The 23,610-nt window shown below is 50.8% G+C and overlaps 1 protein-coding gene across 2 annotated transcripts; it reads left to right on the top strand.

Annotated features, from left to right (window-relative positions):
• Window positions 1-10,927: 10,927 nt before the first annotated feature.
• LOC115074433 (cathepsin E-A-like) lies at window positions 10,928-23,554 on the top strand. Of its 2 annotated transcripts, none has more exons than XM_029573890.1 (9): window positions 10,928-11,056; window positions 11,294-11,384; window positions 13,922-14,039; window positions 14,951-15,069; window positions 16,824-17,023; window positions 17,514-17,636; window positions 18,577-18,718; window positions 22,589-22,687; window positions 22,949-23,554. In XM_029573890.1, exons 1-9 carry the CDS (start codon window positions 11,001-11,003, stop codon window positions 23,111-23,113), a joined length of 1,113 nt encoding a protein of 370 aa, XP_029429750.1. In that variant the 5' UTR covers window positions 10,928-11,000; the 3' UTR covers window positions 23,114-23,554. The 2 variants fall into 2 exon arrangements, with proteins under 2 accessions (XP_029429750.1, XP_029429749.1); XM_029573889.1 differs by having other exon boundaries at window positions 11,294-11,450.
• The last annotated feature ends 56 nt before the right edge of the window (window positions 23,555-23,610 follow it).

The raw sequence follows: 23,610 nt of genomic DNA, 5'->3' as shown, positions 1-23,610 counted from the left end.
AGCGGAAGAACAAAGCTTATTTTTATTTGAGAGTTGAATCATCATTCAACTCTCAAATAAAATGGCACAATTCTTTCCTTAAAAGGTTCGTTTTAAAAAGTTGTTTCTCTTCGCAGCAGTCAGGGATGTGTTTCTGGGTTTTATCACAGTTGCACTGTACCGTGAGGAGTGACTGAAGCCCACTCTTTCAATATGTAAACACCACACATAATCTGACACACAACTACTCATATAATTGATCTTTTTTTAATTGCAAAGTTTTTCTGATGCTATAGCATCAATTTCTATGGAGCTAAGCTGCTATATAGAAAGCTTATTTTGTTCAAAACAAAATCTTTGCTCTGCACCAGTGGTGCAGGGTCTCCTCTTCTTATGAGCTTCCTTTGAACCCAGGGCTGGAGACTCCTGAAAGGAGAAATCTCGTTCTTCGTTCGTTCATGCTACTGGGCTTTGCATCTTCCCTGGAGGAACTGCCCCTGGCAGACTCCTGCCAGAGGTTCAGAGCAGACAGATGTGCAAGACCAGACCCAAATGATCAAACCTTTATTTAAAAATAAGCTCGCTCTCTCTCTCTTTTAAAGGGTCGAGAGTAGACCTTGTCGCGACCATTCACTGGCTTATTTCATCTTGGCGTCTGTGAGGAGAGGCCACTATGAGCCTGGTTGGTTAAGTCCCACTGAGGGCTGCATCCAGACAAAGGCTCTCTGTGTTGGTTTTGTTACCTTAATGAATTCTGCTGGCATTTAATTCTGTGGAGATTCCTAATTAATAAAGGTTGAATGTCAGTCCTTGTCTCTTTCCTGGTGTTTGTTCTTCCGCTGCCTAAGACAGGTTTGGGAGTTTGAGAATTTGGGCGAAGGGGTGCGACGTAATATGAATTTCTCATTGTATTATTAATGTTTGCTTTCACTGTTGGGGGTTTTGAAATAATGGTATATAAAAACGATGTAGCTGCTATACTGGAGAGATGCATCCTTTTTGGGTTAAAGTGCAAGATTTAGGGGTTTTTCTTGAGTCAATATTATCTTTTATAACACAAATAATGCAGTTTTAAAAACCGCTTTTTATTAATCGTATCCTATCCTTTAGCCTCTCCTCATATATCTTCCAATACAGACCCCCCACCATTTTGGTTGCCCTTCTCTGGACCGCCTCCATCCTGTCTGAATCCTTTTTGAGATTCAGTCTCCAGAACTGAACAGAATACTCCAGGTGAGGCCTCACCAAGGACCTGTACAGGGGGATTATCACCTCCTTTTTCTTACTGGATATTCCTCTCTCTATGCAGCCCAGCATTCTTCTGGCTTTAGCTATCGCCTTGTCACATTCAGGGGCGGATTGGCCTATGGGGGGATCGAGCATCCCCCGGTGGGCCGACTGCTCCAGTCACGTGGTCTGCCGTGCGCGGCCGTGACAGAGCCGCGCTCGGCAGACCACGTGACGTGTCCTGGGCAGCGAATACCCGGGCCGGTCCGACATCGTGAATCCGCCGCTGGTCACATCGCCTCGCCGACTTCGGATATCAGACACGTGTTTTACTTCTTCCTGAGAGGTTCTAATGGTGCACGAACTTCAAACCTTTTCCGTCAGAAAGGAAACAGCAGAACTAGGGGTCATGAAATGAATCTTCAGGGGGGGGGGGGGACGATGCAGAACCAACGTCAGGAGATATTTCTTCAGGGAGAGGGCAATGCCCTCCCGAAAAAGGTGGAGAGGATGGGAATAGTAAATGAATTTAATAGGGCATGGGATAAGCACTGCAGATCCCTAAAGGGCAGAGGCTGGAAACGAGGAGAAGGCTGCAGGGGATGACCTGCACGCAGCCGCAGTTTAAGAAAAAGGCTTTTAAAGATTTTTGCCTTCTCTGCTTAGCTTTGCAGAGGCTGCCTGGGGCCTTCAGGAACAAAGGCAGGAAGGGCTTCCTCACGGAGCAGAATTTCTTGGGTTTGTTCTTTGCTGGAATTCTCTCTTTTCCAGCCCCCGCTGCGGGGAGACCAGGCTGCAGCATCAGAGAAGGCCCTCGGGACCGTCCGTCCTCCAGAAACACTTGGGCGCCTTTCTTTTCAGCATCAAGCTTCATAACAATGAACAGGAAATCTGTGGGGAAAATAAATTGCTCATTATAATAAACTCTGGAAAAAATAAAACAAGGCTGAAAAGAAAGCTCCTTTGAAGCGCCGTGCACGGCTGCATCAGGCTGGATTTAGGGATCGGGTGAATGGACCCAGCACAATTTAACACCTGAGGCTTTTCTCTTTTAGGAATAAATTTCAACTTAGCTCCAAATTTACTCCTTAAGCCAAAACCTTTGCTTTCAAAATTGCATGGGAGAATGAGTTGGTGCATTTTTTTGTGGGGGAAAGGGGAGAAGAAGGGTTTATAGTTTGTAATATTCTGACAGTGGTAGAAAGCATTGAATCTGTTCTCTGGGCTTCATATTTGGTGCAGAAGCAAATTCCCTGCCTGCTTTTCTTTTGCAATTTGCCCCAAATTATAGAATTTCCCATCGTATTCTATGCACTCTGGCGGACTCTCTTGTTCCCCTGCCCTTCAATTTATTTAGTACTTAATCCAAATCGTCCTAAACCCATTTTTCTCCATTGAGAACCTTCATCTAGAGGTTTATTATGGGGGCTTTCCTGAGTTTTAGCCCAGGCCTCTGCAGTCCACAGGGGAATAAGTGAATAAAGGACACTGGCAGGGCCTTGTCCGAGCTGGCAGGCACCACACAGCGGCTCTGGAGCAGGAGCTTACTGAGTGCGGAGACCCCCGCAGGTTTCCACTGCCCCCTCCCCAACACCCTCTGGATATTAACGTTTGGGCCTCCTGCAACCTCAGCTCAGGAAGGGACCTCCTGCCTTACATCTTTTAAACAGGTCCTGGCCAAATCCCCTGCACCCTCAGGCAGGACTGGAGGTTCACTCACCCTGGCGCCAGCAGGGACCCCTCTCACAGGGCTTTGACGTTTGCTCTCCTTCCAGAGCTGCTGCATTTACATTTGTCACTTCCCAGCCTGCCCTGGAGGTGAGATAAGGATCTCCGAGGAGATCTTGTCAACTGGAGAGGAAATTAGAAAAACCTGCCAGGTCTCAGATGCAGGCGAGGAGCCCTACCTCGCACAAGCCCAGTTCAGGTGGAGGTGCAGAAGAGCTGGCAGGCAGACAATCCCACAGCTCTGCACCAGGCGCCCCTTCCAGTGCATTTCTTTCCTAACTCGCCTACACGGGCCACAGAACTCAGAGACATTTGCGGGGCCCTCCGAGTTTATTCGGAGAACTCCTGCACCCCGCCGGCTGCAGAGAACCTGCAGAGCGCGATGCCCAATTTCCTGCGGGGAGAGCCTTGCAGGGACTCTGTGAATCCCCGGCCCTAACCCATTTCCTTTCTGTCTTTTTCTCAAATCGGGCAGGAATAAACCAAACTCAGGCACCGCACCGTCCTCTTCCTGGCCCCGGCAGGAGTCGTCCTATGTGAACGTCATCGCCTGCAGCCGCGGGGCCAAACTCCCAGCTCTTACGGCAAGATTGGCCCCGCGGCCGCAGGCGATGACGTTACATGAACGCGATCCGGCCAGAGAGGACCTGTAACCTGATGGCATGACGAAGAAACGGAGACCCTGAGCGACTGAGTGAGGGGGAGAGTCTGTGTATGCGAGAGAGGGGATGAAAGGCTGTGGGTATGTGAGAGAGTACCTGTGTGCCTATAAGTGAGGTGGAGAGAGCCTGTGAGGGAGTCTGTGAGAGGGGGGAATGAGCCAGTGAGTGAGTGAGGTGGAGAGAGCCTGTGAGAATCAGTGAGGGGGGGGGGGAATGAGCCAGTGTGGGAGTGAGGTGGAGAGAGCCTGTGTGAGTCAGTGAGAGGGGGGGGGGGAATGAGCCAGTGTGGGAGTGAGTGAGTGAGGTGGAGAGAGCCTGTGAGAATCAGTGAGGGGGGGGGGGGGGAATGAGCCAGTGTGTGAGTGAGGTGGCGAGAGCCTGTGAGGGAGTCTGTGAGAGGGGGGAATGAGCCAGTGTGTGAGTGAGGTGGCGAGAGCCTGTGAGAGTCAGTGAGAGGGGGGGAATGAGCCAGTGTGGGAGTGAGTGAGTGAGGTGGAGAGAGCCTGTGAGAATCAGTGAGGGGGGGGGGGGAATGAGCCAGTGTGTGAGTGAGGTGGCGAGAGCCTGTGAGAGTCAGTGAGAGGGGGGGAATGAGCCAGTGTGGGAGTGAGTGAGTGAGGTGGAGAGAGCCTGTGAGAATCAGTGAGGGGGGGGGGGAATGAGCCAGTGTGTGAGTGAGGTGGCGAGAGCCTGTGAGAGTCAGTGAGAGGGGGGGGAATGAGCCAGTGTGGGAGTGAGTGAGTGAGGTGGAGAGAGCCTGTGAGAATCAGTGAGGGTGGGGGGGGAATGAGCCAGTGTGTGAGTGAGGTGGAGAGAGTCTGTGTATGCAAGAGAGAGGGGGTGAAAGGCTGTGGGTATGTGAGAGTACCTGTGTTCAGTGAGGGGGGGGGGGGAGGAATGAGCCAGTGTGTGAGTGAGTGAGGGGGAGAGAGCCTGTGAGAGTCAGTGAGAGGGGGGGAAAGAGCCAGTGTGTGAGTGAGTGAGGGGGAGAGAGCCTGTGAGAGTCAGTGAGAGGGGGGGGAAAGAGCCAGTGTGTGAGTGAGTGAGGTAGAGAGAGCCTGTGAGAGTCAGTGAGTGGGGAGGAATGAGCCAGTGTGTGTGTGAGTGAGGGGGAGAGAGCCACTGAGTGTGAGCGTGAGCCTGCGTGTATGTGTGAAAGAGAATGAACACGTGTGTTGGTGTATATGAGGGAGAGAAAGAGGATAAAGTTTGTGCATCTTCCACCCCCCCACACACTAATCCAAGACTATCTCAGGGTGACTGGAAATCAAAAGCAGAGGATTCTTTTTATCCCTATTAGTTTTTAATTGTTGGATATTATTTGATAGGTCTGCAGTTTTTAAATATTTGTATTGATGTAATATTTGCAGTGCTGCTCTTTCCTGGATAGGGTTCTTGCAGTTGAGTCCTGGGAGTTAGTGTTGTGTTGAAATGACAGATTTGGCTCTTGGGGTAAACGGTATTCTTGGCAGGCTGAGATAGCATTTATAGGACTGTGTAATGCCCAAAACTATATGTGAGCTATTGAGATGGTATAGAACACAATAGGCAAGTCACTTTACCCTCCGTTGCCTCTGGGGATAGGGAAATACCCACAGTACCTGAACGTAATTCACTTTGAAGTGCCCAGAGGCAGAATATATACAAAAATCAAGTTACAAAGTTGGGATGCATTTCAGTGCAGGCAGTGGGAAATATTTCCCCGAGAGCCTTTTCTATGGGCAGAGCCTCTCTTATAACACCGGCATTACAAGAGCTGGGGCAGGTGCCTCTTGCAGTGAAAGAATCCTGTGCTGGTGTCCTGTGCTCGGGACCTCTCTCTCACCACTGCTGGAGGTAGGTACCACTGCTAGTGGTAGGTACCAGCCCCGGCATGGACTCATTCTTAGCACAGCCCAAACAAGATGTGAGCTGAGCAGGAGGGAAGCAGTGCTCTCCCTCTTCTGGGAAGGAGGGGAGACCCCTTTACCCCCACCTCTGCTCCCATCCCCCCGCAGGTGCTGCTGTCCTTCCATCGGGGCTGCGGGGACTCCATCAGGCTGGGTCTAATGCCAGCTGCCCAGCTCTGATCGCAGGGGAGGGTGCCTGCTTTGAACTGAGATCCTGGCATGGGAGCAGGGAACCCTCAGAGTCCTAAACCAGAGATTGAATGTTTGGCTCACCTGGAGGCTTTGCTGAAAAAAATCTGAAGATATTCCGGAAACTCAAAAGAAAACACCTGACCTGCCTGTCTGTTATTGATCTTGAGGTTTAATGGAAAGACATGAAAAGTGATTAATAGGCATCAATAAAGGACACACATGGTACAAAGAAATGATTGGAGAGCTCCCAGGGCAGCAATTCTGATTGTTTACTGATGTTTTACATTCGTTTACCACATCGAGGAGATTAGCCGGGTAATTAAAATTTTCAACATCGGTGCAGACTCTCATAACCTGTGTGATTTTGCCTGGATTAAAAGAGGTGTACCCCAGAGCATGTTTAGGATCAGAGAGTAAACTCTACAGGTAGAGAACTGAAGTTTCAAATCTAGCTTTGTAATTTTGCCTTTCTCCTCTTCTGGCAGATGCAAGGTTCGCTGATACTTTTCTACTCAGCTGCCTTGTATTCAGTCCTCAAAAAAGGAAGAATTAAAGTAGCTGAGTACTTGCATCTAGGCAGGCTGCAGCCCTAAACTGAACCTGCATGGGGGAACCTGCACAGAGCAGCAGTTACAGCCCTAAACTGAAGCTGCACAGAGCAGCAGTTACAGCCCTAAACTGAAGCTGCACAGAGCAGCAGTTACAGCCCTAAACTGAAGCTGCACAGAGCTTTATTGCTAGGTACTACAGGTACCTTAGGGCCCGTGCCTACAGTTTATTGCTAGGTACTACAGGTACCTTAGGGCCCGTGCCTACAGTTTATTGCTAGGTACTACAGGTACCTTAGGGCCCGTGCCTACAGTTTATTGCTAGGTACTACAGGTACCTTAGGGCCCGTGCCTACAGTTTATTGCTAGGTACTACAGGTACCTTAGGGCCCGTGCCTACAGTTATTGCTAGGTACTACAGGTACCTTAGGGCCCGTGCCTACAGTTTATTGCTAGGTACTACAGGTACCTTAGGGCCCGTGCCTACAGTTTATTGCTAGGTACTACAGGTACCTTAGGGCCCGTGCCTACAGTTTATTGCTAGGTACTACAGGTACCTTAGGGCCCGTGCCTACAGTTTATTGCTAGGTACTACAGGTACCTTAGGGCCCGTGCCTACAGTTTATTGCTAGGTACTACAGGTACCTTAGGGCCCGTGCCTACAGTTTATTGCTAGGTACTACAGGTACCTTAGGGCCCGTGCCTACAGTTTATTGCTAGGTACTACAGGTACCTTAGGGCCCGTGCCTACAGTTTATTGCTAGGTACTACAGGTACCTTAGGGCCCGTGCCTACAGTTTATTGCTAGGTACTACAGGTACCTTAGGGCCCGTGCCTACAGTTTATTGCTAGGTACTACAGGTACCTTAGGGCCCGTGCCTACGGTTTATTGCTAGGTACTACATGTACCTTAGGGCACGCGCCTACGGTTTATTGCTAGGTACTACAGGTACCTTAGGGCTCGTGCCTACGGTTTATTGCTAGGTACTACAGGTACCTTAGGGCTCGTGCCTACGGTTTATTGCTAGGTACTACAGGTACCTTAGGGCCCTTGCCTACGGTTTATTGCAAGGTACTACATGTACCTTAGGGCCCGCACCTACGGTTTATTGCTAGGTACTACAGGTACCTTAGGGCACGCGCCTACGGTTTATTGCTAGGTACTACAGGTACCTTAGGGCCCGTGCCTACGGTTTATTGCTAGGTACTACAGGTACCTTAGGGCCCGTGCCTACGGTTTATTGCTAGGTACTACAGGTACCTTAGGGCCCGCGCCTACGGTTTATTGCTAGGTACTACAGGTACCTTAGGGCTCGCGCCTACGGTTTATTGCTAGGTACTACAGGTACCTTAGGGTCCGTGCCTACAGTTTATTGCTAGGTACTACATGTACCTTAGGGCCCGTGCCTACAGTTTATTGCTAGGTACTACAGGTACCTTAGGGCCCGTGCCTACAGTTTATTGCTAGGTACTACAGGTACCTTAGGGCCCGCGCCTACAGTTTATTGCTAGGTACTACAGGTACCTTAGGGCCCGCGCCTACAGTTTATTGCTAGGTACTACAGGTACCTTAGGGCCCGCGCCTACGGTTTATTGCTAGGTACTACAGGTACCTTAGGGCTCGTGCCTACGGTTTATTGCTAGGTACTACAGGTACCTTAGGGCCCGTGCCTACGGTTTATTGCTAGGTACTACAGGTACCTTAGCCCGTGCCTACAGTCTATTGCTAGGTACTACAGGTACCTTAGGGCTCGTGCCTACGGTTTATTGCTAGGTACTACAGGTACCTTAGGGCCCATGCCTACAGTTTATTGCTAGGTACTACAGGTACCTTAGGGCGCGCGCCTACGGTTTATTGCTAGGTACTACAGGTACCTTAGGGCTCGTGCCTACGGTTTATTGCTAGGTACTACAGGTACCTTAGGGCCCGTGCCTACAGTTTATTGCTAGGTACTACAGGTACCTTAGGGCACACGCCTACAGTTTATTGCTAGGTACTACAGGTACCTTAGGGCCCGTGCCTACAGTTTATTGCTAGGTACTACAGGTACCTTAGGGCTCGTGCCTACAGTTTATTGCTAGGTACTACAGGTACCTTAGGGCCCGTGCCTACAGTTTATTGCTAGGTACTACAGGTACCTTAGGGCTCGTGCCTACAGTTTATTGCTAGGTACTACAGGTACCTTAGGGCACGCGCCTACAGTTTATTGCTAGGTACTACATGTACCTTAGGGCGCGCGCCTACAGTTTATTGCTAGCCGTTGAGTTAGCAAGGGTGATCTTACGGATGGGATTCTCTCTCCGTACCCAGCTACTGTGCCTTTACAACTTCCATTGGACTCTTTCTGCTAATGGGGTACCAGCTCCTTGGGGGCCTCTTTTGCTTCTTTCAGGTCGCTATCAGGTAACCGGTACTCGCTCCTTGAGGGCCCATGTTCCCTGACTCGCTGCCTGCATCTATCTCCTCTTCTACTTGGAAGAATTCGCTACAGACACCATCAGTGAGTACTACTGTCATCCACTCCTCAGAGCTGTCTCCCTGGAACCAGGTACTCGCTCCTCGAGGGCCTGCCTCCGTTCCAGCGCCAGTGCCATCTCCTACGTGGAACCGCTGTGTGAGTTCATTGCCAACTAGTCTCTCTGCTCCCAGGGATCTGTTACTCGCTCCTCGAGGGCCAGCTCTCCCTATCTCGGGGCTTCTCCATATTTGGGACTCTGTGACTGTTCTATTGTACTCACTTTCTCAGTTCTCTCCACTACAGCACTGCTACCGGAGGAACCGCTGTTCCAGCGCCCTGGGGAATACTAGCCCAGCCGGGCTACATCTTCTACTCACTATTGCCACCTCTGGTGCCTCCTCAAACTGTCTAAATAAAGAACTTCCTGTGTTTGTGTGTCCAGAGCTGAGGCTGACCTGTGGCCCCTCACGGGACTTCCCCCCCCCCCCCCCCCCGTGGGCGTGGTCAGCTGCCACAGTGTGCAAGGGTCCACCCAAAACCTCACTAACTATAACAGTGGGAGCTCCTTCGGGAATGACCAGGAGCATTTCTGGAGGTTGGTGAGAATGTGGGTTTTAATCTTCAGAGGCAAAAATGGCCCGAGGTGGGTGGCACCTTACAGACTCTGTCCTGGAAAGCCCCTGCCTCAATAAATTGCTTCGTCTGGGAGGGGCCACCCACCTCGGGTCAGTGTGGGGTGGAAGAGGGGTGGGCGTGGCAGAGGAATAGTTACTGCTTTGTTTGCATTTTGATGCTGATTGAATTTGTTATTGTATATTTTTTGATGTTTTGCTTGAGTGTGTTATTGCCTCTATGTTATGAGCTGTTCTGCATGAAAATACAATGTAATGTGATAATCCTACAAAAGAAATGCCAAAGGTCCATCCAGCCCAGCATCCTGTCTCCCACAGTGACCAGGCCACATCATTAGAAAGTACCCAGCAGATCCCATAAAGTAGATCTAAGCTCCCAGGGATACGCGATGGCTTTCCCCAAGTCTACCTGGTTAACAATTGTTTATTGGCTTTTCCTCCAGGAGTTTGTGCAAATCTCTTTCAAACCCTTCGACCACGTCCTCTGGCAGCAGATCCCAGAGCTCGCAGGTGCGCTGAGTGCCACACTACTTTCTACATCTCTTGGAGGGTAAAGAACCTCCTTTATTGACCCCACTCAGGATTCTGGAAACCTCTCATGTCCCAGCTGAAGAGCCCTCATCACAGGAGAGCCGGTCCGCATTTTGCTGTCCCTTCTCTGTGCTTTTCCAGTTCTGCTTTATCCTTTTTGAGGTGGGGCGACCAGAACTGCACGCAATGCTTAAGGAGCGGTCTGTGCAAAGGCAATATCCTAGTCTCTGCCCTGTAACACTGTTTGCTTTTGAGGCCTCAGGGGCTCAAGCTTCCTCTGTTATGGATTTCTGCATTTGGCCAGGAGATGGCAGGTCTGCAGCATCAACCCATCTCTTTTTGACTTACCAGCACTACAGTCCCCCTGAGGGAGGAGAGAAAAGCATCTCATGTGGCACGTCATGGCCAGCTGAGACCACTGGGAGAGACGTGGGCATCTGACCTCATGGGGCACTGCAGCAGCCGCATCTCAAGCCTTTTACAAAAATGCTCTTTCTGTCTTTAATCAACAGTGCAAGTTAGAAACACGTCTGTATTCATAGAGAAATTATCTTCATCTGCAGCTCAAGGCATGTCCCATCCTCAGAACCAGAAGATGCAGGCTTTCAGTGTCCGGATAATGAACAAAGATTATGGAAAGCGCTGGCGAGAGGAAGGTGTTTCATTGACTTGTGCAAGGTCCAGCAGAGAGCGGTTCAGACGCAACGAGGCCCTGAAGGGGTCCAACCAGGGTCTGGCACTGCACTTCTGACACAGAGCAGGTTCTTTGCAGCACCCCAATGTGACACTCCAAGCAGGTAGACTGGAAGTCTGGGAGAACCGCATTTGTTTTAGAGCAGGGTCTCAGGATCCAAATATTATGAGGAATGATTCAGTCTAAAGCTATTTATCTTCTCCTGCCCAGCAGAGCCTGGTACTGGTGTGAGCACACAGGTGTGACTCCGTATCTCCAGTGTAACAGACCCCATCCAGTGACTAATTAATTACTTGCTGTTTGCACTGTATGATGTATTTACTTTCTGCTTGTTGATTACAATAGATTTATCAAGATTCCCGACAGGGTGGCACTCCTTTATATAAAGCAGGAAAATAGATTGCCAACAATGCAGGAGTCAACGAGAAGGGGGAGAGAGTCAGAATCAGCGGGAGTAAAATGAAGTGGGTTCTCCTGTTAGTGCTCTGCATCTGGGGTGTTCATGGACTGAAAAGGTGAGTGCAGGACTAGATCCCTTTCTCCTCGGTCAGGTGTGCTCCATGCCCTTCACCATCTCCGTTTGGGTCTCTGGCTACCTCCTACAAGACAAAAGCTTGTGATTAAAGGCAGAGGAGAATCTGATGTTCATTTCAAGGATGCGCTAGGATTATAGGAGGTGCAGTGTACCCAGTGAGATACAGGGCTGGCATTATAGGAAGTGACTGATTTCCCACATTGCTTTCTTGTTCCAGAGTGCTACTGAAGAGACAGAAGTCTATACGAAAAGTTCTTCAGGAGCGAGGCAAGTTGTCTGACTTCTGGAAGTCCCAGCAACTAGACATGGTACAGTACAGTGAGACCTGCCCTACTATCCAGAGCACAAACGAACCACTCGTCAACTACATGGATGTAAGCGTGTGCTGTCCCAGAGTAACATTCCTACAATCTCCACTTACAGTATTATCCCAAGTAGACACTTCCCCTCCGCACACATAAGCTCCTCTGCATTTTTCCAGCCCCGCTGTTCTGGAATTCTGCACCATCGGTCCATGTGTGAAAGCCGCGGTGTCTTATTCTGCATTTTTCCAAACTTGCTGTTCTGGAACTCGTTGCTATCGGTTTGTGTCTGAAAGCCGTGGTGTCTTATTCTGCATTTTTCCAGCCTCACTGTTCTGGAACTCCTTGCTATCGGTCTGTTTGTGAAAGCCGCAGTGCCTTATTCTGCATTTTTCCAGCCTCACTGTTCTGGAACTTCTTGCTATCGGTCTGTGTGTGAAAGCTGTGGTGTCTTATTCTGCATTTTTACAGCCTCACTGTTCTGGAACTCCTTGCTATCGGTCCGTGTGTGAAAGCCGCGGTGTCTTATTCTGCATTTTTCCAGCCACACTGTTCTGGAATTCTGCGCCATTGGTCTGTGTGTGAAAGCCACAGTGTCTTATTCTGCATTTTTCCAGCCTTGCTGTTCTGGAATTCTGCACTATAGGTCTGTATGTGAAAGCCGTGCTGTCTTATTCTGCATTTTTCCAGCTTTGCTGTTCTGGACTTCTGCGCCATCGGTCCGTATGTGAAAGCCGCAGTGCCTTATTCTGCATTTTTACAGCCTCACTGTTCTGGAACTCATTGCTATCGGTCTGTGTGTGAAAGCCGCAGTGTCTTATTCTGCATTTTTACAGCCTCACTGTTCTGGAATTCTGCGCCATTGGTCTGTATGTGAAAGCCGCGGTGTCTTATTCTGCATTTTTCCAGCCTTGCTGTTCTGGAATTCTGCACTATAGGTCTGTATGTGAAAGCCGTGGTGTCTTATTGTGCATTTTTCTGGACTGCTGCGCTGTCTTATTCTGCATTTTTCCAGCCTCACTCTTCTGGACTTCTGTGCCATCGGTCTGTGTGTGAAAACCGCGGTGTTGTATTCTGCATTTTTCCAGTTTCGCTGTGCTGTCTTATTCTGTAAGGAGTTTGTAGGGTTGCTGACAGATTCTGTTTGTGCTGCCAGTTCCTGGTTTGACTCCCATTGCTTATATACATTTATTTATTTTTCTATATGAGTTTTTCGCATGGCATCCTGATGAAGCCATTTTGTGAGAGAGGACTCAGAGCATGGTAAGCTGTAAACCCATATAAAATGCAGGCGAGTATCAGGGAAGGCAAGCTGGAGCTGGCATGCTTTGAAGACAGAGAGCGAGACAGGTGTGACATCTTGGACACCAGGAGTGAGAGAGTAAGGACAGTGCTCAGAAAGGAGTGGTGAGAGGACATGGAGCGGAGTCCCCAACTGTGAACAAAGACAGAGCGAAGGTCTGTGGTGGCCCTGAGTGCATTTGTATGTGAGAGTGAGAGTTTCAGGATGGTGCCAGTGAAAAGGTTTCAGCAGGAAAAGTGAAGAGAACAACATAGGAGAGGAGAGATAGCGAGGACTCTGTTGTAATGCCAAGACCTTTTTGTAGAGTCAGAAGTAGGGAGGGGAGCCAAGCCAATAGATAGGAAGGCAGGGGACTTGTGATGAAGCCAAAAATAAGAAAACTTCCATTTTATTTGAGTTGAGTGCATCCAAGTGGTGACGGCAAAGAGGCAGGAAGAAAGCAGAGTGGAAATAGTGAGAGAGATGTGAAAGATGTGAGGTCAGCAGAGAATGAAGACGGATATACTGACATCCCATAGGACAAGGTGAGATGTGGAGAAGGGGAAATGATTCAAGAGATGGAGGGATCCTGTGACCTTAGTGGTGAGGAGACAAGCATGAGGTAAGAGAGACCTTTGTTAAGGGTGAGACAGACTGCTGGTACCGGGCAATAGGGAAGAGCTAAGGAGGGACGGGAGGGAGAGGTGGTGGGATCAGTGGGACCGGCAGGGGTGCGTGGGGGTGTGTGGGGGCAGGAAGCTGAAGGCGCGTCATTAGTGAGTGGGATGGAGATTGATGTAATTGAAGACGTGACGGAGGATCATGAGCTGGAGATGGATGAAGCTGGTGGGAGGATCAGAAGTAAACAATTCTTGCATGGAAGGGAGCAAACCCAGGCCTGGGTGCAGAGACGCGGCGCAGGCTGGCAGGCTGCGTGCTGCGTCACGCGGCGCAGGCTGGCAGGCTGCGTGCTGCGTCACGCGGCGCAGGCTGGCAGGCTGCGTGCTGCGTCACGCGGCGCAGGCTGGCAGGCTGCGTGCTGCGTCTCTGCACCCAGGCCTGGGTGCAGAGACGCGGCGCAGGCTGGCAGGCTGCGTGCTGCGTCTCTGCACCCAGGCCTGGGTGCAGAGACGCGGCGCAGGCTGGCAGGCTGCGTGCTGCGTCTGTGCCTTGGGCCACAGTTTCTGGGGCAACTCTACAACCCCTGCAAGAAGCTGAGCCCAGCCATTCCCTGACTCTTTCTTTCTGTCTCTGTCTTCAGGTGGAATATTTTGGGGAGATCTCCATCGGGTCCCCGCCTCAGAATTTCACTGTGATATTTGACACAGGCTCTTCCAACCTCTGGGTGCCCTCAGTATACTGCACCAGCAGTGCCTGCAGTAAGTAGCAGCTGGAGCTAAGGACCGCTGTGGGTACGGGAGCCCCCTGTGCAGCTTAGTTATGTTCACCCAGTGCTGCCAGATGGGTTCAGGTCCTCAAGAGACAAATCACAACCAAAAAGAGCCAGAGGTAATTAACCCAAATGAGAAGTAAAAACAAAAACAAAAAAAGATGGAACCCACAAACAATTATAAATCAATATGGTGAGCAGTGCAAACTGGAACGGAAGGTGTCAGGAAGCTGTCGGTGTGTCCAGCAAAACTGAAGCGCCCGGTCACTTCCATCATTCACCTCATCCAGTGATAATATTTCTGCAGATTGTTTTGTTTAAAGCATAATTCAAACAATCCTGATATCAAATCTTGAAAACAATCTGCAGAAATATTATCACTGGATGAGGTGAATGATGGAAGTGACCGGGCGCTTCAGTTTTGCTGGACAGCCTTCCTGACACCTTCCGTTCCAGTTTGCACTGCTGACCGTATTGATTTATAATTGTTTGCGGGTTCCATCTTTTTTTGTTTTCAGATCATCAGGTACAGTCGGAGCCGTTCCTGACTTTGCTGCACTGCCTATGGGTGGGGGCTTCCAGTGTCTTTGGGCAAAGCCATCATAATTAAACTCTGGAAGTTGTTGCCAGAGGATGTGGTGAAAGCCCTTAGCATGGCTGGGTTTAAAAAGGGTTTAGACAAGTTCCTGCAGGAAAAGTCCATGAGACTGGGGGAAGGCACTGCTTATCCCTGGTTAGGAGCAGGAAGTACCGGGATCCTGCTGGGTAGGTGTGGTCAGGACTGGTCACTGTCAGACAGGATGCTGGGCCGGCCCAGTATGGCATTTCTTACCTGCTGTGTAGCTGGGCAGTGTTACAGGGGTGCTACCAGCTCATGCCTCATTTCTCATCTCTTAACAGAGCAGCATAAACTATATCAGCCTTCAGCTTCTGACACATACAGTGCAGATGGCCGACCTTTCTCCATTCATTATGGCACGGGCAGCCTTTCAGGGATCATTGGAACCGATCAAGTTACTGTAAGTGTTTGGATTAACAGCCCCAACCTCTACCCAAACTAATGCCTACTAAGACATTTGCCCTTCTCTTGAAAATATATCTAATGTGGGAGAGGGTGCCTTTATAGAGAAACTTGGTGACTCACATGTCCTTTATATAGAGAAACATGGTGACTCACATGTCCTTTACAGAGAGAGATGGCCACTCACGTGTAGTCCTTTATAGAAAAACATGGTGACTCACATGTCCTTTATAGAGAGAAACATGGTGACTCACATGTCCTTTACAGAGAGAGATGGCCACTCACGTGTAGTCCTTTAAAGAGAGAGATGGCTGCTCACGTGTAGTCCTTTATAGAGAGAGATGGTTGCTCACGTGTAGTCCTTTATAGAGAGAGATGGTTGCTCACGTGTAGTCCTTTACAGAGAGAGATGGCTGCTCACGTGTAGTCCTTTACAGAGAGAGATGGCTGCTCACGTGTAGTCCTTTACAGAGAGAGATGGCCGCTCACGTGTAGTCCTTTATAGAGAGAGATGGTTGCTCACGTGTAGTCCTTTATAGAGAGAGATGGTTGCTCACGTGTAGTCCTTTAAAGAGAGAGATGGCTGCTCACGTGTAGTCCTTTATAGAGAGAGATGGCCGCTCACGTGTAGTCCTTTATAGAGAGAGATGGTTGCTCACGTGTAGTCCTTTATAGAGAGAGATGGCCGCTCACGTGTAGTCCTTTATAGAGAGAGATGGCTGCTCACAAAGTTTTCCCTTTTTTTAATTTGACCAGGGCTGGCTTTAATATGTGGGCACCCATGGGCGACTGGATAACTCCCCCACCCTCCAATCATCCTTATCCATATCTGCCCCCTCACTTTGACACCTATAGTGGTGCCGGCCCAATTGTAGCAGCAACTTTGGGAAGGAAATTCAGAACGGGACCTGCAATCTCCTGAGGGACCTGCAGGTCCGCCCGCATGGCTCCGCCCGCATGGCTTCCTGTTACCATGGAAACCTGCGCACGGGCACTGAAGTTACTGCTGCCGTGGGGCTGGCACCGGATCCTGCTGCCTAGGCTCAGTCATAACCAGGGCCCGGTTCTGGCAGCAGGAGTCTTCATTCCCCGCTCTCTGGGGACTTGTGCAGCTTCCAGACCCCTGCAGTCACAGGTGTCCCCATTGTGCAATGACCATGACGCGCCCCCTCCCCCGCCGGGACCACAGCATTCCCAGCCCTGCCTGACCGGGGAGGCCAAAGACTCAGATCCCTGCACTGGGCCTCTGAATCCTGTCCTGGTAAACGCAAAGCCACTTGAGTTTTCGGGATATCTGTGATGAATGTGCACGACGTGGGGCTCAGGTACATGTAAATTTATCTCATGCATATTCATTGCGGATGGCTGGGTGGCCACCAGGATGGACCTGAGAAGTCTCAGCACTTAAACATCAATTTAAAGTCTCCGGTGACATCATCAGAATTGCAGAAAAGGTTTAGCGTCCCCTCAGGTTTCCAGCACTTTCAGTTATTAGAGCCCCGACTTCAGCCTGCACAGGTCCGAGGTCCGAGGCATGAGGAGAGCAGGGTCCCGGCTTGGCCTTTGAGTTGAGCATGAGAACGTGTACGATATGGGGGAAGGGGGTGGTGATTTTACTGCCCTGCCACTCAGCCCCAGAGGGCATAGGATGATGATAGCGACCATGCGAAGAAAAAATCCCCCGAGATTCGCTGCAGAAGCCTCTGGGAGAGCGAGCGACCCGGGAATAAATTGGGCTTCCTCTGTCTGTAGGTGGAGGGCATCACCGTCAGGAACCAGCAGTTTGGCGAGAGCGTGACTGAGCCGGGGAGCACCTTTGCAGACGCGGGATTTGATGGCATCCTGGGCCTGGCTTACCCGTCATTGGCTGTGGGGGGCTGCACCCCTGTGTTCGATAACATGATGGCGCAGAACCTGGTGGCGCTGCCCATATTCTCCGTCTACATGAGCAGGTAGGACCACGGCAGAGAGGCCCGGGGGTGCCTCGGCAGCTCTTTCACCTCAGATGAACCCACGATGGGTTTAGTAAGGAAGTCTTGTGAGCCAGCGTATCCGCTCGGCCCTGGTTAGATGACGGCTGACCCCATCGCTGGCTTCTCCTGCCCCTGGCCGTCAGCTCAGTGCCCTTGAGCGGGAGAAAATGAGAAGGAGGGGTTTCTTGCAAGTCTGCTGTAATTGTGCATTGTGTTTTGGGGGGTTATTATTATTATTATTTTGGTAAAACGAAGATTGTTTCATGAAATTAAAGCTTGGCCAGATTTTCAGTGTCTTCCACTTATGGTAAATGTGATTTGACTCTGGGTTGAAGACTCTGGCATCATGGCAGGGTGTTGCGGGGTCTCCTGTGCAGCCATGAAACTGCGGCACCCATGAGGTCGGGGAAGTGTGCACAGATTGCTGGAAGTAACCCAGCCCTTTCTACCATTTTTCTCCTCTTGGCAGGAACCCAGACTCCTCCGTGGGTGGGGAGCTCATTTTTGGTGGCTTTGACCCTTCACGTTTCCGTGGGGATCTCAACTGGGTCCCTGTCACTGCTCAGGGATATTGGCAAATCCAGCTGGACAAGTAAGCTTCATGTACATTGAATGTACACCCGATGGCGTGTGTGTGCACACTGCCTGGGTGATCAAATGCCCGTCTGCGTGGAGCGCTGTGCTTTGTGTCTGAACGACTTCTATAGGGCATTAATGCATGCGACGGGACCTCCCTGCCTTGCTTTATCTCAGATGCACTCATAGAGTGGGTACAAAGCCTCAGGAACGCTGCGTCCAGAACGGCTTCAGAGAGGCCTCTGGAAACACCTCCTGGGGTTATTGAAGGGGAAGGGAGAGCAGAATGGGTCTTTTGGCACTGAATGCCCATTCTCCCCTTCCCCTCACGGGCATGGCAGGAGAGGTGGTAGGGTAAAGCAGTGCACCTCCAGTGCCCACCAGTGCTCCCCTTCCCCTCACGAGCATGGCAGGAGAGGTAGTAGGGTAAAGCAGTGCACCTCCAGTACCCACCAGTGCTCCCCTTCCCCTCACGAGCATGGCAGGAGAGGTGGTAGGGTAAAGCAGTGCACCTCCAGTGCCCACCAGTGCTCCCCTTCCCCTCACGAGCATGGCAGGAGAGGTGGTAGGGTAAAGCAGTGCACCTCCAGTGCCCACCAGTGCTCCCCTTCCCCTCACGGGCATGGCAGGAGAGGTAGTAGGGTAAAGCAGTGCACCTCCAGTACCCACCAGGGCTCCCCTTCCCCTCACGAGCATGGCAGGAGAGGTGGTAGGGTAAAGCAGTGCACCTCCAGTACCCACCAGTGCTCCCCTTCCCCTCACGAGCATGGCAGGAGAGGTGGTAGGGTAAAGCAGTGCACCTCCAGTGCCCACCAGTGCTCCCCTTCCCCTCACGGGGCGGCCGTTCTGCGCTCTGCAGGACAGCGGCTGCTGTGGCAGAAGGTGACACGGAGGAGTGGGTGCGTTCTGTGCCTCTAACCGCGCTGCCCCTCTCTGCCCTCTCTTCTCCCCTGCAGTGTCATGGTCGGTGGGCAGGTTGCATTCTGTGAAGGGGGCTGCCAGGCCATCGTAGACACTGGCACGTCGTTGATAACCGGGCCACCAAAATCCATCATCCAACTGCAGAACGACATTGGCGCCACCGCTGTGGATGGAGAGGTGAGTTCTAGCCCCGGCCGTCTGCAGCTCTAGACACAAAGCGAGGAGCTGGGAGAGGTCTGCTCTGAGGAGGATAAGCAGCACAAAATAATGTCTGGAGGAGACCCAGAGAAAGGCAACAAAAACAGGAGACAGAAGGACCTATAAATGTCTGCACCCTAGAGGAGAAGAGACGGGGGGGGGGAGATAGGACACAGAGTTTTAAAAATGCGCAAACCTTTTCCCCTGGAAAGGAAGCTGTAGAACAGGGGATCTCGATGTGCAGCTCCGATGTAAGGAGAGGTTTTTCACCCAAACTGGCCAGTGCAGAAGGGTGCGGTCAGCCAAACCTTTCTGCCTGCACGTGAACGCACATTTTCTGTGCGCAGAACTTTACTGCCAATGCAGCAAGAGGTTGCGCGCTCAGACAATGGCGTTTCTGAAGGGGCATTAGCAGCAGGCCCCAATGCAAAAAGCACCTTCCTTAAGCTCTGCAAACGTCTCTGCGTCCGAGCTGGAGTTAAGTTTCCAGAGCTACTGCACTGGCACTTACAACCCCTACAAAGGGGAAAAATAATTTTAAAAAGTTTAAAAATGTCCACCCGGCTATCTGTCAGCGGTTCCTGCTGCGAGAAGGCTGGATAAATCCGTATTTTTTCCAGCTAAGTGGTGGCGGCTGCTGTCACTTATGGTCTGCATGCACCGCCCCCGCCCTTCCGAGTCAAAATGTGCATTGGTCCTGTGCCAAACGCGCATTTTACCCTAAACGCACTTTTTAAAGCTCCTGTTGCATTTGCGTAGCATTAGCTTACTGCATCGGGAGTTTAAAAAACATTCCCCAATGGAAAGGAAGCCACAGAACTAGGGGTCATGATGTGAAACTCCAGGGCCAACATCAGGAAATGGTTTTTCACAGAAAGGGCGGTGGATGCCTGGACTGCCCTCCTGGAAGAGGTGGTGAAGATGAGGACGGTCACAGAATTCAAAAGGGAATGCAAAACTACAGATGTTCCCCAGAGGCAGCTGTGGAGAAAACCATCTTATTTATTAAATGCCCGAAAGGCAGACAGTGCCACCCAGGACACCAGCAGAAAACGCTCTCTCAAATCATTTTACTAATAAGGCATTCACATCTGCAATTCCTAAACCAATAACTGGGTTACACAGTTGTCAAAATATTTGTTGTCATGGCCTTTCATTATAAACAATTAATTCAAATGGCTGAATGTAAATTCACTCTCACTTTGTATGCAGATATCTGTGGGCCTGCACTAAGCTACATTGCCAAATGACCTTGGTGTGTTTCTAAACATAATTCTATAATCCTGTGGCTCAGTAACTTTTCAGTTTGTACAGCACCAGCGGCGGATTCACGATGTCGGACCGGCCCGGGTATTCGCCGCCCAGGACACATCACGTGGTCGGCCGAGCGCGGCTCTCTCACGGCCGTGCACGGCAGACCACGTGACTGGAGCGACCGGCCCTGTACAGCACATCTATCTAACATCTCCCCTTCTGTGGCATCTGCCTGTCTGGCAAAAGCAAGGGACAAACCGAAGCAAAATGCCATAGAATACTTAGTAATTATAAAGCTACTTAAGATCAAAAAACGTGGAAGAAGAATAATAACTTCTTGTGTGACATGTCAAAAATTGTTTTACTGCCTCTTCACTGCTCTTTCTCACAAGTCATGTCTGCAATTGGACCCGTGCACCCACATCAGTCACCTATGGTAACTTTTGGTTTAACATTTCTGCATGGAGCCAGGAACGACAGATATAACCTGAAACAGAAGGCGTGGGGGTAACCTGCATGGAGCGGCAGTTACTGCCCTTAACAGAAACATGGGGGTAACCTGCACGGAGCGGCAGTTACTGCCCTTAACAGAAACATGGGGGTAACCTGCACGGAGCGGCAGTTACTGCCCTTAACAGAAACATGGGGGTAATCTGCATGGAGTGGCAGCATGGAGCGGCAGTTACTGCTCTTAACAGAAACATGGGGGTAACCTGCATGGAGCGGCAGTTACTGCCCTTAACAGAAACATGGGGGTAATCTGCATGGAGTGGCAGTTACTGCCCTTAACAGAAACATGGGGGTAACCTGCATGGAGCGGCAGTTACTACCCTTAACAGAAAGCATGGGGGTAACCTGCACGGAGCGGCAGTTACTGCTCTTAACAGAAACATGGGGGTAACCTGCATGGAGCGGCAGTTACTACCCTTAACAGAAGGCATAGGGGGTAATCTGCACGGGGTGGCAGTTACTACCCTTAACAGAAACATGGGGGTAACCTGCACGGAGCGGCAGTTACTGCCCTTAACAGAAACATGAGGATAACCTGCACGGAGCGGCAGTTACTGCCCTTAACAGAAACATGGGGGTAACCTGCACGGAGCGGCAGTTACTGCCCTTAACAGAAACATGAGGGTAACCTGCACGGAGCGGCAGTTACTGCCCTTAACAGAAACACGGGGGTAACCTGCACGGAGCGGCAGTTACTACCCTTAACAGAAAGCATGAGGGTAACCTGCAGGGAGCGGCAGTTACTGCCCTTAACAGAAACATGGGGGTAACCTGCACGGAGCGGCAGTTACTGCTCTTAACAGAAGGCATAGGGGGTAATCTGCATGGGGCGGCAGTTACTGCCCTTAACAGAAACATGGGGGTAACCTGCACGGAGCGGCAGTTACTGCCCTTAACAGAAACATGAGGATAACCTGCACGGAGCGGCAGTTACTGCCCTTAACAGAAACATGGGGGTAACCTGCACGGAGCGGCAGTTACTGCCCTTAACAGAAACATGAGGGTAACCTGCACGGAGCGGCAGTTACTGCCCTTAACAGAAACACGGGGGTAACCTGCACGGAGCGGCAGTTACTACCCTTAACAGAAAGCATGAGGGTAACCTGCAGGGAGCGGCAGTTACTGCCCTTAACAGAAACATGGGGGTAACCTGCACGGAGCGGCAGTTACTGCTCTTAACAGAAGGCATAGGGGGTAATCTGCATGGGGCGGCAGTTACAACCCTGAATAAGAAGGCTTGGGGGGTAACCTGCACGGAGCGGCAGTTACAACCCTGAATAAGAAGGCTTGGGGGGTAACCTGCACAGAGAAATTTTACAACTCTAAACAGCATTTAGTCTTTATAAGAACATAAGAAGAGCCGAAACTAAAGTTCCATCAAGGCCAGCGTCCTGTCTGAGACAGTGCTCTCTCACTACAAGGAGATCCAATCCCTTCTTCCTCGCTCCCAACAACAAGTAGTGGCTTTCCTGAGTCACCTCCTCCAGGAAGGCCTCGCCCTTTTTGGGTAACTGCTGTCATTTAGTATCTTACAGTGTTACAATGGCCTATGAAATGGAGCAGGGGAGCTCAAACCGCTCCTACGGGCCCCACAGCCAGTCGGGTTTCAGGATAACCTTAATGAATATGCATGGATTCATCTGCATACACTACCTCCTGTGTATGCAAATATTTGTCTTGCATATTCATTAGGGATATCCTGAAAACCCGTCTGGCTGTGGGGGCCCGTAGGAGCGGTTTGAGCTCCTGTGAAACAGACTAAGCGACTCCGGCCCAGTGGTTTGCACTGAGCCAGTCCCTAAGCATTTCCCAAAACAAAATGCAGCCTCAAAGCCTTGAGGTGGATCCTGGGGACAAGGCAGGCCTGGATGATGACCATCCTGATAGTATGCAAATGGTTGTCAGCTCTAATTGTAATTTAAATCAGAGAGAAGAATTTCTAAATGAGGAAGTTTCAGATTTTTATGAAGAAAATGAAACCCAAATGCATGCGCCGCTTCCCGGCTGAGGCTTGTTTCAGAAACCCGTTGCATGTGGGTGGTTCCTCTGCTCTGGGCGCGTTGTAACCTGCCTCTCTTCTCGCAGTACGCCCTGGAATGCGACAACCTGAACGCCATGCCAGACGTGACCTTCACCATCGCTGGGATTGCATACACGCTCACCCCCCAGCAGTACACCCTGTCGGTAAGCTTGCCACACGTGGGGGGGGGGGGGGTGGCTGCCCTCTAACCTGGGCCTCGTGGCTCCCAAGCAGGAAGCTACAACAGGCAAAGACCCGCGGCTCCGAGATCCAGTGTGTGCAGATGGATCCCCCTCAGTCTTCAGAGCTCATCCTTCCTGGCCTTACTGGGGGCAGGGATTGGGAAGTCCCTGGTGGGAGAAGGAATGAGTGGTGTCTGCAGCACTAACCTGAGCCTCTCTCTCCCTCTCTCTCTCCAACACCAGCAACAGTCCGAGGGGATGGACTTTTGCAGCAGTGGCTTCCAGGGCCTGGACCTCCAGCCCCCTGCCGGGCCCCTCTGGATTCTGGGGGATGTCTTCATCGGCCAGTTTTACTCCGTCTTCGACCGTGGAAATAACCGGGTTGGGCTGGCTCCAGCTGTTCCTTAAGGGGAAGAAGTGGAGAGAGAAGCGAGAGGCCGCCTGCAGCTGAAGAGCTGCTCTGTCCTCACTGGATGGGATTTGGGTTATTGGTGCAAGAATCTACCTAATTACAATAAGAATGGGAACCTGAAATAATAATAATAATAATAATAATAATTACAACTCTTCCTCCCCCCTGGCAATTTGTAGACAATATCTGGTCCAGCAGTCACAAATCCTCTCTCCCACCACGGGCAGGTTATGGCCAGTGAAGGATTTGGGGTCAGTGGTGTAGAACGGGCCTGGACTTCCTTAATTGTATTCACAGTTCTGGAAGGAGACTTGGGCTACGGAGCAAACAGAAGTCAGCTCTGGCATTAGCTGCTTCCCGATTGCTGGCAAAGAGTGAGACCCCGTCAGGTTGCAGCACTCTGTGCATTGTGGCAGAAATAAAGACATTTTGCAAAAGCCCTGTGTGTGTGCTGCTTCAGCCGAGCCCTGTAACCAAGCTCTGCAAGCTTCTT

Source organism: Rhinatrema bivittatum, chromosome 12 (genome assembly GCF_901001135.1).
Source record: "Rhinatrema bivittatum chromosome 12, aRhiBiv1.1, whole genome shotgun sequence".
NCBI lineage: Eukaryota > Metazoa > Chordata > Amphibia > Gymnophiona > Rhinatrematidae > Rhinatrema > Rhinatrema bivittatum.
This window is presented reverse-complemented; position numbering and strand designations above follow the sequence as displayed.

What these genes read in the sequence shown, in the direction of transcription:
- LOC115074433 (XM_029573889.1), top strand. Translation starts at nt 11,001, where the DNA reads ATGAAGTGGGTTCTCCTGTTAGTGCTCTGCATCTGGGGTGTTCATGGA. An exon ending in GGTGTTCATGGACTGAAAAG is followed by an intron (nt 11,057 to 11,293) that starts GTGAGTGCAGGA and finishes TTCTTGTTCCAG; the next exon opens with AGTGCTACTGAAGAGACAGA. An exon ending in TTCTCCGTCTACATGAGCAG is followed by an intron (nt 17,024 to 17,513) that starts GTAGGACCACGG and finishes TCCTCTTGGCAG; the next exon opens with GAACCCAGACTCCTCCGTGG.